Source organism: Nerophis ophidion, linkage group LG11, assembly GCF_033978795.1.
Source record: "Nerophis ophidion isolate RoL-2023_Sa linkage group LG11, RoL_Noph_v1.0, whole genome shotgun sequence".
Taxonomy (NCBI): domain Eukaryota; kingdom Metazoa; phylum Chordata; class Actinopteri; order Syngnathiformes; family Syngnathidae; genus Nerophis; species Nerophis ophidion.
This window is the reverse complement of record NC_084621.1, coordinates 9121999-9138770: the sequence shown is the minus strand read 5'-3', so window position 1 is coordinate 9138770 and position 16772 is coordinate 9121999. Positions and strand designations below refer to the sequence as shown.

The following is a 16772-nucleotide window of genomic DNA, read 5'->3' as shown; positions in this document are numbered from 1 at the left end:
AATAGCTGCGTTAGCATCGCCGGTAAAATGTGCGGACCAAACAATCAGGACTTTCGCATCTTTTGACACTGGAGCAACTTAAGTCCGTCGATTGGTAAGTGTTTTTTTCGCATTAAATGTGGGTGGAAGGAAACGTAATATAGTTGCAAATGCATCTACAGGTTATCCATACATCTCTGTGCCATGTCTGCTTTAGCACCGCCGGTAAATAGCATGTTAGCATCGATTAGCGTAGCATGTTAGCATCGATTAGCTGGCAGTCAACATCAACAAAACTCAACTTTGTGATTTCGTTGACTATCGTTGCAAATGCATCTGCAGGTTATCCATACATCTCTGTGCCATGTCTGTCTTAGCATCGCCGGTCAAATGTGGAGACACTCTGGCACATTCAATGGGAGTCTGGCAGCAGACACTTTGGCATCTTGGGGCCAGTGGTGCAACTTGAATCCCTCCCTGTTAGTGTTGTTACACCCTCCGACAACACACTGTCGAGGCATGATGTCTCCAAGGTTCAAAAAAATAGTCAAAAAAACGGAAAATAACAGAGCTGAGACCCGGTGTTTGTAACGTGTTGAAAATGAAAATGGTGGGTGTGTTACCTCGGCAACGTCACATTCTGAAGTCATCGCCTCCAGCGCGATAATCAGAAAGGTGTTTAATTCGCCAAAATTCACCCATTTAGAGTTCGGAAATTGGTTAAAAAAATAGATGGTCTTTTTTCTGCACCATCAAGGTATATATTGACGCTTACATAGGTCTGCTGATAATGTTCCCCTTTAAAAAGGATTCCACTATTCTGACAGAATTGTAATTTTCTTGTCAGAATATCAACCATGAACTGTTTTTTTATTCTTTAGTTGAATGCACATCAATTATTTGCTCAAAATTTGTAAACAAGTACCATATTTTTGGACTATAAGGCACACTTAACATCCTTTTTAATTTTCTCAAAAATGGAAAGTGCCCCTTATAACCCGGTGCGCCTGATGTACGGCATAATTCTGGGTGTGCTTACCGACCTTGAAGCTATTATATAATCTATGCAACACTACATACATACTTGTTTGCAAGTTTTGAGCAAATAAATGATGTGCATTCAACTAAAGATGGAAAAAGGATTATGATTGACATTCTGACAATAAAATTGCATTTGTATCAGAATAGTGGAAACCTTTTTTAAGTTAATTTGAACTACGCAAGGAAGTAATTAACAGACTTTAATCTTAATTAAAATTGAAGTGTGATTATTCTAGTTTAAACAAATCATCATTGACAGCATTAAACACAATATATATTGTACATAGCTGACTGTTTTTGGAGCTTAATTTTATGATGTGTAACAAAGCCTTCAGTATTTTCTGGACCATAGGGCGCACCGGATTAAAAGGTGCACTCCCGATGAGTGGGTCTATTCAGGTCTATTTTCATACAGAAGGCGCATTGAAGGGGTCATATTATGATTTTTTTCAAAATTTAAAACACCATCTTGTGGTCCACATGACATGTGGCGGTGATTCTTTGGTTAGTGTTGCATAGATTATATAATAGCTTCAAGGTGTACGTTATATTAGGCATAAATAACCAACTGAGAAGGTGCCTGCTATGTTAACGTAACATATTATGGTAAGAGTCTTTTAAATAACTATAACATATAGAACATGCTATACATTTACCAAACAATCTGTAACTCCTAATCGATAAATCCGATGAAATCTTCCTTGATGTCGCTTCTAAACAACTCTGCCAACTCTAAAGGTATGCGGCGCTTCCTCTTGTTTTCTGCTGCATATTTCACTACGTCCAGTTTGTAATCTGCAGTACAGGATTTCCTTTTGGGTGCCATTTTTGTTCAGCCCTTCTCAGTTTTTATAAGTTACCGCCAACGATGAAATGATCCATTTTAATAGCTACGGCTGGTACAGGTAGCATTTCATGACCCACAATGCACTTCTGCCATGACCCTCCCTCGCCGAATTCTTATTGGTTGACGTGTGTGTGACGATTGCTGACATTTTCTTCGTCTCTTCCGCGAATGAGATAAATAATATTATTTGATATTGTACGGTAATGTGTTAATAATTTCACACATAAGTCGCTCCGGAGTATATGTTGCACCCCCGGCCAAACTATGAAAAAAACTGCGACTTATAGTTCGAAAATACGATAGTATTGCAAGAAACTTTGTGAGTAATCAGGTGTAAAACTCTAATTAAAATGCAATGCAGATTACGCAGTTTGGCAGTGGAAAAGCGACACACGATTTATGTTTTTATTTTTGATTGAACCTTTATTCATTCAGGTATGGTCATTTAGAACAAATTCACATTTACAGTGCAGATCTGATTGGAAAATTACATTTTCAAACAGAAAAAACAAGGAAAACTCTTGTTGTCCTTGCTGACTCCTGCACGCTGGGTGAGTGAGTGTTCTGTACTGCCTTCGTTCTCATATTAAATGCATATCAAACACTATTTTCCTTCTGCTGGTAAAAGCAGCCTTTTTATAATCATGCGTTTGCACTGACAGTGGGTTCGTAATAACAGAGTGGAATTCAATTTATTCAGGTCATGATTTATTCATCTAGTTTCTCTTTCTCTCTACCGTGACCCAACTGGCAGTGTAACTCTGGAGTCCCTTTTTACCCCCCCTGTCTTTCCCTTCTCAATTTGTCCTATTTCTCCTCCTTGCAGAGCCTCGCCAGTATGACATCTGTTACGGTCAAGGTGAACCGAGCGCTCTCTGTGCCTCCCGTGCCCCTTGACCTCCCGTTGGCAGCCAACCACGCAGCCTCCGTGACCATCGCGCCGCCCTCGGCTCACATCGGCATCGCTCCTGTTCAGATGAGACTCCTCTCGTATGACTTACGGGAAGGACAGGTACTCTCATTGCCATTCTGCTGGTGGTGTGGTGGCGCAATGGAAAATGCAATGAAAAGACTGCATGATATAAACCAGGGGTAGGGAACCTATGGCTCTAGAGCCAGATGTGGCTCTTTCGATGACTACATCTGGCTCTCAGATAAATCTTAGCTGACATTGCTTAACGTGATAATTATGAATAATTTCGCTGGTAATGAAAGTGCTAAAAATAACGTGCAAAATACAAAACATTCTCATGCATTTAATTCCATCCATCCGTTTTCTACCGCACTTGTTCAAGAAGTCGCATTAATGGTAAGAAGTATTTTATGTCACGATAGGGGGGGCATTTAGGTAAAAACATGATTTAATTTTAACTAAAAAAATATACAAACAAAAATCGCTCACAGCGGAGGCACAACTTGGGCTAAGGAACAAAGCTAACGCATAAACAGACTAAGAACATAAATCAAACAAAACTTACTTGGCATGTCATGAAGCACGAAACTATGGCAAGGCATGAAACAAGTCAGCACAGGGTGACTGACTGGCAAAGACGAGCTTAAATACCGCCTCTGATTGGTGCTCGGGAAGCAGGTGAGCGGGCATTTTGTCCACCAGAGACAGGTGGACAAAATGAGTAACCAATGAAACCAGACAAGGGAGTGAAAAAAAAACAGGAACTTAAAGAGTCCAAAGGACAAACATTACCGGTACATGGCCAAACAAAAACATGATCAACAGACATGACATTTGATTTATTATTGGTTAGCTTCAGAATAACAATGTTATTAAAAAGAATAAGAGACTTATTATACTCAAAAAATGTTGGTCTTACTTAAAAATGCACACATTTAGTTGTATTCAGTGTTAAAAAATATGATATGGCTCTCACGGAAATACATTTTGCAATATTTGGCTTTCATGGCTCTCTCAGCCAAAAAGGTTCCCGACCCCTGATATAAACTAATACTTGTTGTCTGACCTAGTTTAACACAGTTTTTTTCCACTGGGTCTTCTCAGTCATGCTTGCAAATTCAATTGATTCAAACTATTTCAGCTTTTTTTTAGCACCATAGCATTGGTGTTTAGCGCTCAGAAAGGTGACAGCTTCTCCCAAATGTCTTCACAAGTAAATCCCTGTCCTTATCACCTGCTCTCTCACGCTGTTGCCTTGATAGGCGTCACTGTCACTTTTTTCCACAAGACTCTGCCTTTCTCTCCTTTTCCCGTTCATCCTTCTTGTTTGCATGGAGTTTGGCACATAACCAGAGAATCAATCCAGCAAACGCCTCTAAATAGGGGTGTAACGGTACGTGTGTTTGTATTGAACCGTTTCCGTATGGGGGTTTTGGTTCGGTTCGGAGGTGTACCGAACGAGTTCCACACGGACATATTAAGTAGCGTACTGCACGTTGTGTAAACAATACCCACCGAGGCACCATGAATTGATTTACGTGGACCCCGACTTAAACAAGTTGAAAAACTTGTTTGGGTGTTACCATTTAGATGCTCAATTGTGCGGAATATGTACTGTACTGTGCAATATACTAATTAAAGTTTCCATCCATCTTCTTCCGCTTATCCGAGGTCGGGTCGCGGGGGCAACAGCCTAAGCAGGGAAACCCAGACTTCCCTTTCCCCAGCCACTTCGTCTAGCTCTTCCCGGGGGATCCCGAGGCATTCCCAGGCCAGCCGGGAGACATAGTCTTCCCAACGTGTCCTGGGTCTTCCCCGTGGCCTCCTACCGGCTGGACGTGCCCTAAACACCTCCCTAGGGAGACGTTCGGGTGGCATCCTGACCAGATGCCCGAACCACCTCATCTGGCTCCTCTCCATGTGGAGGAGCAGCGGCTTTACTTTGAGTTCCTCCCGGATGGCAGAGCTTCTCACCCTATCTCTAAGGGAGAGACCCGCCACACGGCGGAGGAAACTCATTTCGGCCGCTTGTACCCGTGATCTTATCCTTTCGGTCATGACCCAAAGCTCATGACCATAGGTGAGGATGGGAACGTAGATCGACTGGTTAAATTTAGAGCTTTGCCTTCCGGCTCAGCTCCTTCTTCACCACAACGGATCGGTACAACGTCCGCATTACTGAAGACGCCGCACCGATCCGCCTGTCGATCTCACGATCCACTCTTCCCTCACTCGTGAACAAGACTCCTAGGTACTTGAACTCCTCCACTTGGGGCAGGGTCTCCTCCCCAACCCGGAGATGGCACTCCACCCTTTTCCGGGCGAGAACCATGGACTCGGACTTGGAGGTGCTGATTCTCATTCCGGTCGCTTCACACTCGGCTGCGAACCGATCCCGTAAGAGCTGAAGATCCCGGTCAGATGAAGCCATCAGGACCACATCATCTGCAAAAAGCAGAGACCTAATCCTGCGGTCACCAAACCGGAACGCCTTGACTGCACCTAGAAATTCTGTCCATAAGAGTTATGAACAGAATCGGTGACAGAATAATAATAATAGTTTTAATCAATCAAAAAAAAAACAACACACGGCATGCTAGCAGCGACCGAGCTACGATAGACTGACCATACCTCCTCTTTTCAGCGGATATGTCCTTTTTTGCGGGGCTGTTGGAGTTTCTTAAATGCCTCAAATGTCCGTCATTTTAAGTTAGGCTTGCGTGTATTGTCAATGTACGTTCAGGGTTAAGAAGGGGTTAAAAACAAAACAAAAAATTGTGTGAGCAGCAACATTTGTGAGGGAGGAGCAGAGAGTGAGAGAGTTATGATAAACGCGCAAGCGTCGCTAGGCTCTGCTTATTATCCATAGATTTATCAGATTTTATTTTTTATTATCTATAGCAGAGGTGTCAAAAGGGTGCTGCGGAGGCCATTTGCAGCCCATAGCTAATGTTTTAAAGGCCCACGGCGCATTCTAAAAATACTATTAAAATAAACAAAAACATAAACAAAAGTGAAATAAAAAAGCTTAAAGACTAAATGTAATTTAGAAAAAGTTGCAACGTTGACTAATAAAACAAAGCTGTTTTTTTTCGTTTAAAACTGTAATTGCTCAAAACATAATATTGAATCAAAATCAATGTTATTATGAATTATTGACCTATCCAAGTTTCCGATTACTTCACATCAAATATTCCACTAAGAAAAATATCTTTGGTGGAAGATTTAGCAATTTTTTAAAATAAATAACCAAAAAATTTATATTTTGTTGTTTTATTACTGTAACGAAAATGAACCGAACCATGACCTCTGAACCGAGGTACTTACCGAACCAAAATGTTTGTGTACCGTTACACCCTTACCTCTTAAGTCAGGGGTCGGGAACCTTTTTGGCTGAGAGAGCCATGCAAGCCAAGTATTTTTTAAAGTATTTCCGTGAGATGCGTGCATTTTTAAAAAAGACCAACATTTTTCGAGTATAATAGGTCCGTTATTCATTTTAATAACATTGTTATTCTGAGGCTAACCAACAATAAATAAAATACTTCTGACCATTAATGCGACTTTTTCAACAGGTGCGGTAGAAAACGGATGGATGGATGAAAATGCATGAGAATGTTTTATATTTTTGAACGTTATTTTTGACACTGTGATTACCAGCGGAATTATCCATTACTTATCGTGTTAAGCAATGTCAGCAAAGATTTATCTGAGAGCCAGAAGCAGTCATCAAAAGAGCCACATCTGGCCATAGGTTCCCTACCCCTGCTCTAAGTCATTGATCTCACCAAAAACAAAATAATACTGATGTCACAAAATTACAAACTCCTCTTTCTCTCTCTGTCTGCAGAATATTTTCAGCGCTCCTTGTTTACGTTACACAATGAGAATTAGTGTGCTCAAGCAGGTGCACAACAGCTACAGTAGTTAATCCTACTTTCCACGGTCCCTAACACTCCCAGTAAAACTGTCTTTGTTTATAAGTTTTGCCTTTTCATAGTCATTATCTGTCATGATGTGATGGTTTTAAAATTTAAGACATCCGCATTGTTTGTTCTACGAGGATTGATCATCATGCTTTGCCTCCTGCTCTCTCCAGGACAGTAAGACCATGCTGTCTCTAACCCGCTCCGAGGCAGGTTCCATCTCCCTCTCACTGGGTCTGAAGACCAAGCATCTGCCTTCATCCCCCTGCCTGCTCATCCACTTCCACGGTGGAGGCTTTGTGGCTCAGACATCCAAATCCCATGAGGTGAGATGTTTAGGGATTTAACAGGCTTTTTTTTTTTTTTTTAGGTTTTTCTAACCCTGACCGGAAGGCCATATATTACAAAACCCAAAACTGGTGAAGTATGCACGTTGTGTAAATTGTAAATAAAAACAGAATACAATGATTTGCAAATCATTTCCAACCTACGATCATGTAAATTCACTGCAAAGACAAGATACTTAACGTTCGAACTGGTAAACTTTATTTTTTGCAAATATTAGCTCTTTTGGAATTGGATGCCTGCAACATGTTTCAAAAAAACTGGCACGAGTGGCAAAAAAGACTGAGAAAGTTGAGGAATGCTCATCAAAGACTTATTTGGAACATCCCACAGGTGAACAGGCCAATTGGGAACAGGTGGGTGCCATGATTGGGTATAAAAGCAGCTTCCATGAAATGCTCAGTCATTCACAAACAAGGATGGGGCGAGGGTCACCAATTTGTGAACAAATATGTGAGCAAATAGTCGAACAGTTTAAGAACAACATTTCTCAATGCACTATTGTAAGGAAATTAGGTTTTTTACCATCTACAGTCCGTAATATCATCAAAAGGTTCTGAAAACGTGTAGAAATCACTGCACATAAGCGATGAAATTAGGGACCTTCGATCTGCATCAAAAACCGACATTGTCTAAAGGATATCACCACATGGGCTCAGGAAAACTTCAGATAACCACTGTCAGTAACTACAGTTTGTTGCTACATCTGTAAGTGCAAGTTTAGACTCTACTATGTAAAGCGAAAGTCATTTATCAACAACACCCAAAAACGCCGCCGGTTTCGCTGTGCCCGAGCTCACTTAAGATGGACTGATGCAAGGTGGAAAAGTGTTCTGTGGTCTGACGGATCCACATTTCAAATTGTTTTTGGAAACTGTGGACAATTGTGTCATTGGGAACAAAGAGGAAAATAACCATCCGGATTTTTATAGCCGCAAAGTTCAAAAGCCAGCATGTGTGATGGTATGGGGGTGTATTAGTGCCCAAGGCATGGGTAACTTACACATCTGTGAATGCACCATTTGGGGCGGCATAGCTCGGTTGGTAGAGCGGCCGTCCCAGCAACTTGAGGGTTGCAGGTTCAATTCCCGCTTCCGCCATCCTAGTCACTGCCGTTGTGTCCTTGGGCAACAAGACACTTTACCCACCTGCTCCCAGTGCCACCCACACTGGTTTAAATGTAACTTAGATATTGGGTTTCACTATGTAAAGCGCTTTGAGTCACTAGAGAAAAGCGCTATATAAATATTGTAGTGGCATAAAACACTGAAAGTGATTGTTCCTTTAACCCCTTTGTTTCAAATGTTTATTTCCACTTTGGGCGTGGGCATCTTGTCTGTCTCACACCATATTCACAGCCTTCCTTGTCACGTATTCTTCCTTTTCCCGCTTTCCCTCCACTAATTCAAACTGATCCAACAGCGCAATTGAAGATTGTTTTATTTACAATAATCAAGGAACAGAATACTCGGGAAACAAGTGAAGTGAAGTGAATTATGTTTATATAGCGCTTTTTCCTCAAGTGGCTCAAAGCGCTTTACACAGTGAAACCCAATATCTAAGTTACAATTAAACCAGTGTGGGTGGCACTGGGAGCAGGGGGGTAAAGTGTCTTGCCCAAGGACACAACGGCATTGACTAGGATGGCAGAAGCAGGGATCGAACCTGCAACCCTCAAGTTGCTGACCCGGCCGCTTTACCAACCGAGCTATACCGTCCCAAACAAAATAAATGGTAGCTTATATAAAGCCGAGGTCTACAGACAGGTGAGGTCAAAGACGGTATGCTGGTGCCCGACTGCCAAACACGCGCCCAGCGCGCTCCTGCCCCTAATAGGCCAGCGTGGGAACTTTACACCACCTGCAAAGGGTGCACACTGACATACACGCATGAATCACTCAAAAACAAAATAAACATAAATTCAAGTATGGCCCTCTATTTGGCTCCTACAAAATATAATTCACTTCACTTCACATACAGGCTTTGGAGCAACATATATTGCCATCCAAGCAATGTTATCAGGGACGCCCCTGCTTATTTCAAGTAATAATCACCCAAAACAATGCCAAGCCACGTGTTTAGAACACTGTGGTTTCACAGCAAAAGAGTGTGGGTACTAGACTGGCCTGCCTGTAGTCAAGACCTGTCTCCCATAAAAAATGTGTGGCGCAATAATAAGCCTAAAATACGACAACGGAGACCCTGGATTGTTGAACAACTTAAGCTGTACATCAAGCAAGAATGGGAAAGAATTCCACCTGAAAAGCTTAAAAAATTGGTCTCTTCATTTCCCAAACGTTTACTGAGTGTTGTTATAAGGAAAGGCCATGTAACACAGTGGTAAAAATGCCCATGTGCCAACTTTTATGCAATGTGTTGCTGCCATTAAATATTAAGTTCATGATTATTTGCAGAAAATAAATAAAGCTTCTCAGATCAAACATTTAATAGCTTGTTTTTGCAGTCTATTCAATTGAATATAAGTTTAGAAAGGATTTTCAAATCATTGTGTTCTGTTTTCATCTACGAATTACACAATGTGCCAACTTTACTGGTTTTGGGTTTTGTATTTTTCTGCACCCTGAATATTATTGTTTAATATGTTCGCCTGCCAAAACAACCAAAACGCATTCGTCAGCATCTTTGTGAAGTAATACTATCACATGGAAGATGTGGATAATCTAATTATTCTCTAATGAATCCTCTTACACACATTATTTATGCTCTGTCATTGGTTGACCAGTGTCTGCTGTCTCCAGGCTGATTTCACATAGATGGCATATAATAACCGAGAAATCTAATTATTAAATTTCAATTGTGACAAATTGATAACTTTTTGAGGCGATTACGGCAAAGTAGGGCACACCACAGAGATTTAATCTGGTTTGCTGATGAAACAACATGAGTAGACATTTTTGAGGTGTTCCTGGCTTTTTAATGTCATTGCGCTTTAAAAATACTATGAGATTAATATTCAGTACAACCATCCAAAAGCAGACATAATGAATACAGTTACAGGCATATACAGAACAGGACGACTGATGTTTCGCCACAAAAAGATAAACATGGGAGGAGTACTAAGTTCCTATGAGACTGGGCTCAGTTTGAGACCAGAAAAAAACCTTGAACAACACAAGGCACTTATGAACACATTGCGGCTCACAACAAACGCAAGACTTGCAACAAGGGGGAGGGAGAAGCATCTGGTCCGAAGCTGCAGGCATCAGGGCGCTACTCCGTAGGCCATCATCCAGCAAAGGTGTAGGGTGGGGTTGTGGGCGGTATGTGTGCGTATCTGTGAAGTAGTCTATAACCCTAGAGGTCGCTTCGCTCAGCGTTACAACACAGAGTCAACATCCTAGGTGTCTTTGAAGAAGGAGGGGAGGATTTTTCGTCAGCACATCTTTCACTGCAATGGTCTCGCTGGAGTGTTGGCAGTACAGCCTCGCCAAGGCCAATGCAGAGGAAGCCCATTTGTAGAAATGTAGTCCCTGGTCTTACGCAAAGTGTATGCTGTGTTTTACGGTTATGTTTTTGTTTTGTTTTTTTAGTAGAAAAACTTTCTTTAGTTTGTATATATCTAATATTGAAAAATTGGTCATGTCAGGTTAAACCTAATGACATCTATTTAACAAGACAAGAAGCAAGGAATTAAACAGAGACAGAATTAAATTTATAGTAAATAAACGATGGTGGGGGACGATGCCGGACAGACTTGGCAGGCCCAAACGCATTGTCAGAGTCTCCTGTCAGAAGGTTTCAATTCCCACCTCCGGAAGAAGGCTCTGGCGGGGCTCTCCCTTAGAGATAGGGTGAGATCCGGGAGGAGCTCAAAGTAAAGCCACTGCTCCTCCACATCGAGAGGTGGTTCGGGCATCTCTCCAGGATGCCACCCGAAAGCATCCCTAGGGAGGTGTTTCGGGCACGTCCAACTGGTAGGAGGCCAGGGGGAAGACCCAGGACACGTTGGGAAGACTGTCTCCCGGCTGGTCTGGGAATGCCTCGGAATACCCCGGGAAGAGCAGGACGAAGTGGCTGGGGAGACTTATCCGACCCAACATCGGATAAGTGGAAGAAGATGGATGGAGAATTAAATTTGGCTCAATGAGGATAAACGCGTACACCTGCACCTTTGTACAGTGTTCCACGCTTTGACGAAAGATTGTACGCCTCCTCTTTTATTTGGACTTTCCATGATTACAATGCACCAGCTGTTTCAAAAGGAAGGGGGTCGTAAACAGGTGCTGCCTTTGGTCACAAAAAAGTTCAAAGAAAAGGTCGCTTGAAGGAGAAGTGTGGTCCTGCTTCCTCTCCGCTTTGTAGTTCTCGGGTCAGGACAAAATCTTTCTGTGGATTACAATGCATCAAAGAAACAAAGCACCTTCATGTTGCTTCCCATCCTACACAGTGGAGTTTCACAAGCCTTCGTGGTAGCATCAAAGACAGCTTGTGTCCTCTCGCAGGGTGAGCTGAACTCAATGTAACACAAAGTTTTGTGATAACTTAGATACAATTATTCTAACAGGTCATATACAGGGATTCTATTTCAATACATTACAAATTGATGGAAAATTTGTATTATGATCCGTATAGGACAGGTTAAGACTCTTTGCTTTAGGTGGTCTCTTAGTCTGTATAGAACTCAGACCTGGAATAAATTGTTTGCACAATATGCAGGTACATATTAATATATTCACATTCAGCTGCAGTGAGTATGAGGCATAATGTATATTTGAGGAAATACCTTAAATTAATTCTACTGTCCGCTTTGTGCTGCCATATTTAATTATAGGACTTGGCAGTGATGGAGAGAAGACTGTTTTTAGCTTCCTTGTCTTGTCATGTTCACCAGTAGTTGCACGCTGTGATGCAGGACAACTTTTCAGGAAATGCAATGTGCCCTGCAACTTCCTGGTTTCGCAAAAGCAACTGGAGCATGACAAAGGTGCTTTTAGAGCAAAGCCTTAGCAACGCTGTCATTCTGAATGAACTAAGACCATAACGTGTTTCCCCCCAGAATACTTGTTAGTTAAGGTGATGTCTCTCCAGACGGAATGGGGCATATAAGGAACAGTGTAATTTGGCCTGTGGCCACCATCACGTCTCCATATCATCGCTGCCTAGGGGGGCAATAGACTACAGACTTTGGTGAAGTAGGCCGGCTTCGTCGCGAGAAGAAGCTACAATTTGTGGTTGTGTTTTCCGCTCCGTATGCTGAATGACAATATACAATATACTGTATATTTCAATATTTTTTCCATAAAGTAAAAACAACACAAAACAGTCCTAGTTACCTGAGATACTAAGTATGTCATTATTTTGACTTAGTAAATATTGATTGCTGATTGGCTGTTACACTCTGCGTGTAACCAATCAGATGGTTGTTTGGGTGGGACAATCCTGGGTTGCTGGGTGCTACATAGACGTACTGACAGAGGCAGAGGCAGTACGAAGCGTAGCAGCTTGTTAAGACTTTAGCCTAGCACCAAATGATAATATAAATACATTTAATAAAGTCAAATACCAATAGGGCAATAAGAGAAGTATCCCACACTTCTCTTGTAAAGTAAATCTGAACAGCTGACATGGGCATCTACATCAACTATATATGATTTGCCTGAGAAGCTGGACAGAACAAAAAAAAAATAATAATTTTATATATATATATATATATATATATATATATATATATGTATAGAATATGTATAATTATATATAATATATATTATAATATCAAACAGAGAAAGTGGTACCTCAACTTACAAGCACATTGTGTTACACCCCTAATATATATATATATGTATATATATATATATATATATATATATATATATATATATATATATATATATTAGGGGTGTAACGGTACACAAAAAATTCGGTTCGGTACATACCTCGTTTTAGAGGTCATGGCTTGGTTCATTTTCGGTACAGTAAGAAAACAACTAAATATACATTTTTTTGTTATCTATTTACCAAATTTGCAAAATTTTCCACCAAAAATATTTGTTCTTGGTGGAATATTTGATGTGAAGTAATGGGAACCTTGGATAGGTCAATAATTCATAATAACATTGATTTTGATTCAATATTATGTTTTGAGCAATGATAGTTTGAAAGAAAAAAAAACAGCTTTGTTTTATTAGTCAACATTGCAACTTTTTCTAAGCCTTTAAGCTTTTTTTATTTCACTTTTATGTTTTTGCTTATTTTAATAGTATTTTTAGAATGTGCTGTGGGCCTTTTAAACATTAGCTGCTATAGATAATAAAAAATTAAATCTGATAAATCAATGGATGAAATAGCAGAGCTTGGCGACACATGCGCGTTTATCATTACTCTCTCGCGCTCTGTCTCTGTCCCTAACCTCACGAATGCTGCTGCATGCACAATTTGTTTTGTTTTTAACTCCTTCTTAACCCTGAACATACATTGAAAATACACACAACCCTTACTTAAAAACCGTACATTTGAGGCATTTAAGAAACTCCACCCGGACAGCCCCACAAAAGAGGACATATCCGGTGAAAATAGGAGGAATGGTCAGTCTATCGTAGCCCTGTCGCTGCTAGCATGCCGTGTGTGCCTAGGTGTGCATTGTTTACACAACGTGCGGTACGCTACTTAATATGTCTGTGTGGAAACTCGTTTGATACACCTCCAAACCGAACCGAAACCTGTGTGTGTGTGTATATATATATATATATATATATATATATATATATATATATATATATATATTATATAAAAAAAATTTTTTTTTTTTTTTTTTTCTTTAAAGACTTTAGTTTAGGCGGCGGTTCGTTGTTGTTAAGGCGACCGCCTTAACAACAGAGCGCTGCGGGAAAACCTGCCATATAGGCTTTACTTTTTTTCAAGCTTTTGAGTACCTCATTTGTGTTCTCCGAGACCTAAAAAAGTAATAATCACCCAACTAAAGGAGAGACGGATCGGCCTCATGACAAGGTGAACTACATTTACTGAGGTGGACTACATTTGGACATGTTGCCAGGTCATCGCTCTTGTAGCTCATAAAGTTGCTTGGACAGGAGTTCTAACACCTGGTCAAAAGATGTGGCAGCTGCTCTAGTGATGCTTGCTCGGTGATGCTGACTCATATTACAAATTAATGACTTCCGTTCACTTTAGAGTCCCTTGCAGCTCCATTTGTGCATCGTTAAAAGAATAGATGCAAGACAGGAATTCTATGGATATGTGTGAATGTGTGCGTACAAGCTTGTGTCTATTTTTGTTGTTGCTGCCAGGAAGTTTGCACCACAATGGTTTCCGCAGTCATGTAAAATTAACCAGCCTTGGGCAGACACTAACACTGCAACACACTCCTTCGTTTTACTGCCTTCATACTTGTGAATGACGAGCTTGCCTTGACCGGCATCAACTTTGACACATTTTGACACTCATGTGATTGACAGTACGCACACAATGGACATTTCATTAGGTACATTAGCACTATTTCAAGTGATCCTCTTTAGGTCAAAAAGTGCACACAAATTTGAACAACTGGTTTTAGGAATACCCGTGTTCACCACACACACACACACACACACACACACACACACACACACACACACACACACACACACACACACAATCGCCTGAGCTCATTTATTATAACAGCAGGAGTCTTACGACACTGCCGAGTTTTTGGAGCGGCTGAGTCAGCATTTGTCGAGGTGACACTAAACTATAGACGCACCTGACTTAGCCTGACATGTTCAAAAGAATAAAACCCATGACAAGCCTTGAAGTCCAAAATATCTGCTGTTTTAACCTGCAGCATCCCTTTTGTCTTTCCCCTATCAAATAAGGACAGGATGTCTTTTATCATAGACGCACATTAGATAAAATTGAGGTGAGCGAGAGGGCCAGCGATCTTTTGTCTAGACAGCAAGCCAGAAATGAGACAGATGACATCACAGGGACGAGTCATTTTCGCAACTTTTATCCTCTTTAACTTTTGTCACCACTCTGCTGATCCCTTTTTTGTCTTTCTTGTGGCAGCTGTTGCCTCTCATGGCTTTGAACAGCATATTAAAAATTCCCTTTGAACCTATAGTCTGTTATCCAATACCTATACAGTACACTTGTGTTGTTGTTTTTTGCAGCCCTATCTCAAGAGCTGGTCCCAGGACCTCGGCGTCCCCATTCTGTCAGTGGACTACTCTCTGGCACCCGAGGCCCCCTTTCCACGGGCCCTAGAGGAGTGCTTCTACGCATACTGTTGGGCTCTGAAGAACCACCACCTTCTTGGTACGGTACTTACAGTACACTCCCCCTGACACTCTTAACTTCTATATAAAGTATATAAAAACTAGTAATTTTACTTACTTGCCACACGAGAGCAACGTTTGTCTTTACAAAGACAATAATCCTGTTTTAATTGACCTTGAATAATGAATTTTTAATGATGTTATAACAGTAGCGTGTCCCTGGAGCCTGTGTATGGGTACCAAATGTGAGAAAAATCTGTAATCTCCCTCACTTCTTTGCTCCGTTTTTAAGAGAAGAGGCACTGAAGCGTTGCCCCTAAGGGTGTTCATGACATTATGACGGATAAACCTTCCTCATGGACATGATAGCCTGTGTCTGGGTTTACACCCACTACTACATCTTAAAACGAAGCCAAGTACCATGCTAAGTGTCCTTAATCACCTAAATGCTGGAACAGTGGTATCTCAACTTACAAGCACATTGTGTTCCACGACCAAGATCATACCTCAAAATACTGTAATTTTGACAGCCCTGGCCTCTAAAATTATTTAATATTGTTCAGCATTTACCTTGAGAACCGGACTAATACGAGGTCTCCTTGGGGCTGCTTCTCTGTCTAGTGTTTTCAAGTGTACTTATCTGCCTATTATAAGCAACTTGTTTTTATAGCAACTTATATTTAAGTGACGGACCAGAGAAGTCAGAGTTGACAACAAGCGATATGTATGTCTGAATCAAAAGTAATGCTTGACCATACGATTTGATGAGTGCGGACCAAACAAAATAAATTGAAACATGGTAAAGACCGCATCTGTAGCTTCCCAATAAATGTTTGGACCAAACATTTATGTCTGTAACAAAGGTAATGCTTGACCATATGGTTTGAGGAGTCCGGACCAAACAAAACAAATTGAAAAATGGCAAAGACAGCGACTGTACCTTCTCAATATTTTTATGGATAAATGTTTATACAAAAATATTTGTCTACCAAAGGTAATGCTTGACCATACGGTTTCAGGAGTCCGGACCAAACAAAACAAATTGAAACCTGGCAAAGACAGCAACTGTAGCTTCTCAATATTTTTATGGATAAATGTTTGCACAAAAATATTTATGTCTGTACCAAAGGTAATGCTCGACCATACGATTTGAGGAGTCCGTACAAAACAAAACAAATTAAAACATGGTAATGACAGCATCTGTAGCTTTTCAATATTTTTATGGATAAATGTTTGTACAAAAATATTTATGTCTGTACCAAAGGTATTGATTGCTCCACCATATTGTTTGAGGTGTCCGGACCAAACAAAACAAATTGAAACATGGCAAAGACAGCATCCGTAGCTTCTCAATATTTTTATGGATAAATGTTAGTAAAAAACATTTATGTCTGTACCAAAGGTAATGCTCGACCATATGGTTTGAGGAGTCCGGACCAAACAAATGGTTTGTTTCACAGATTTAATAGCCCGCCTTCTCTTTTTTGCAC

General features: G+C 40.8%; 1 protein-coding gene across 4 annotated transcripts in view; it reads left to right on the top strand.

Annotated features, from left to right (window-relative positions):
- lipeb (lipase, hormone-sensitive b) overlaps window positions 1-16772 on the top strand; it is a 96666-nt gene that overhangs the window by 56391 nt on the left and 23503 nt on the right. For all 4 annotated transcript variants that reach the window (XM_061915048.1, XM_061915050.1, XM_061915051.1 and 1 more), the window contains 3 exons: window positions 2694-2879; window positions 6880-7032; window positions 15178-15322. In XM_061915048.1, coding sequence (XP_061771032.1) covers window positions 2694-2879; window positions 6880-7032; window positions 15178-15322 — 484 coding nt within the window. The remainder of the gene's footprint in view (window positions 1-2693; window positions 2880-6879; window positions 7033-15177; window positions 15323-16772) is intronic.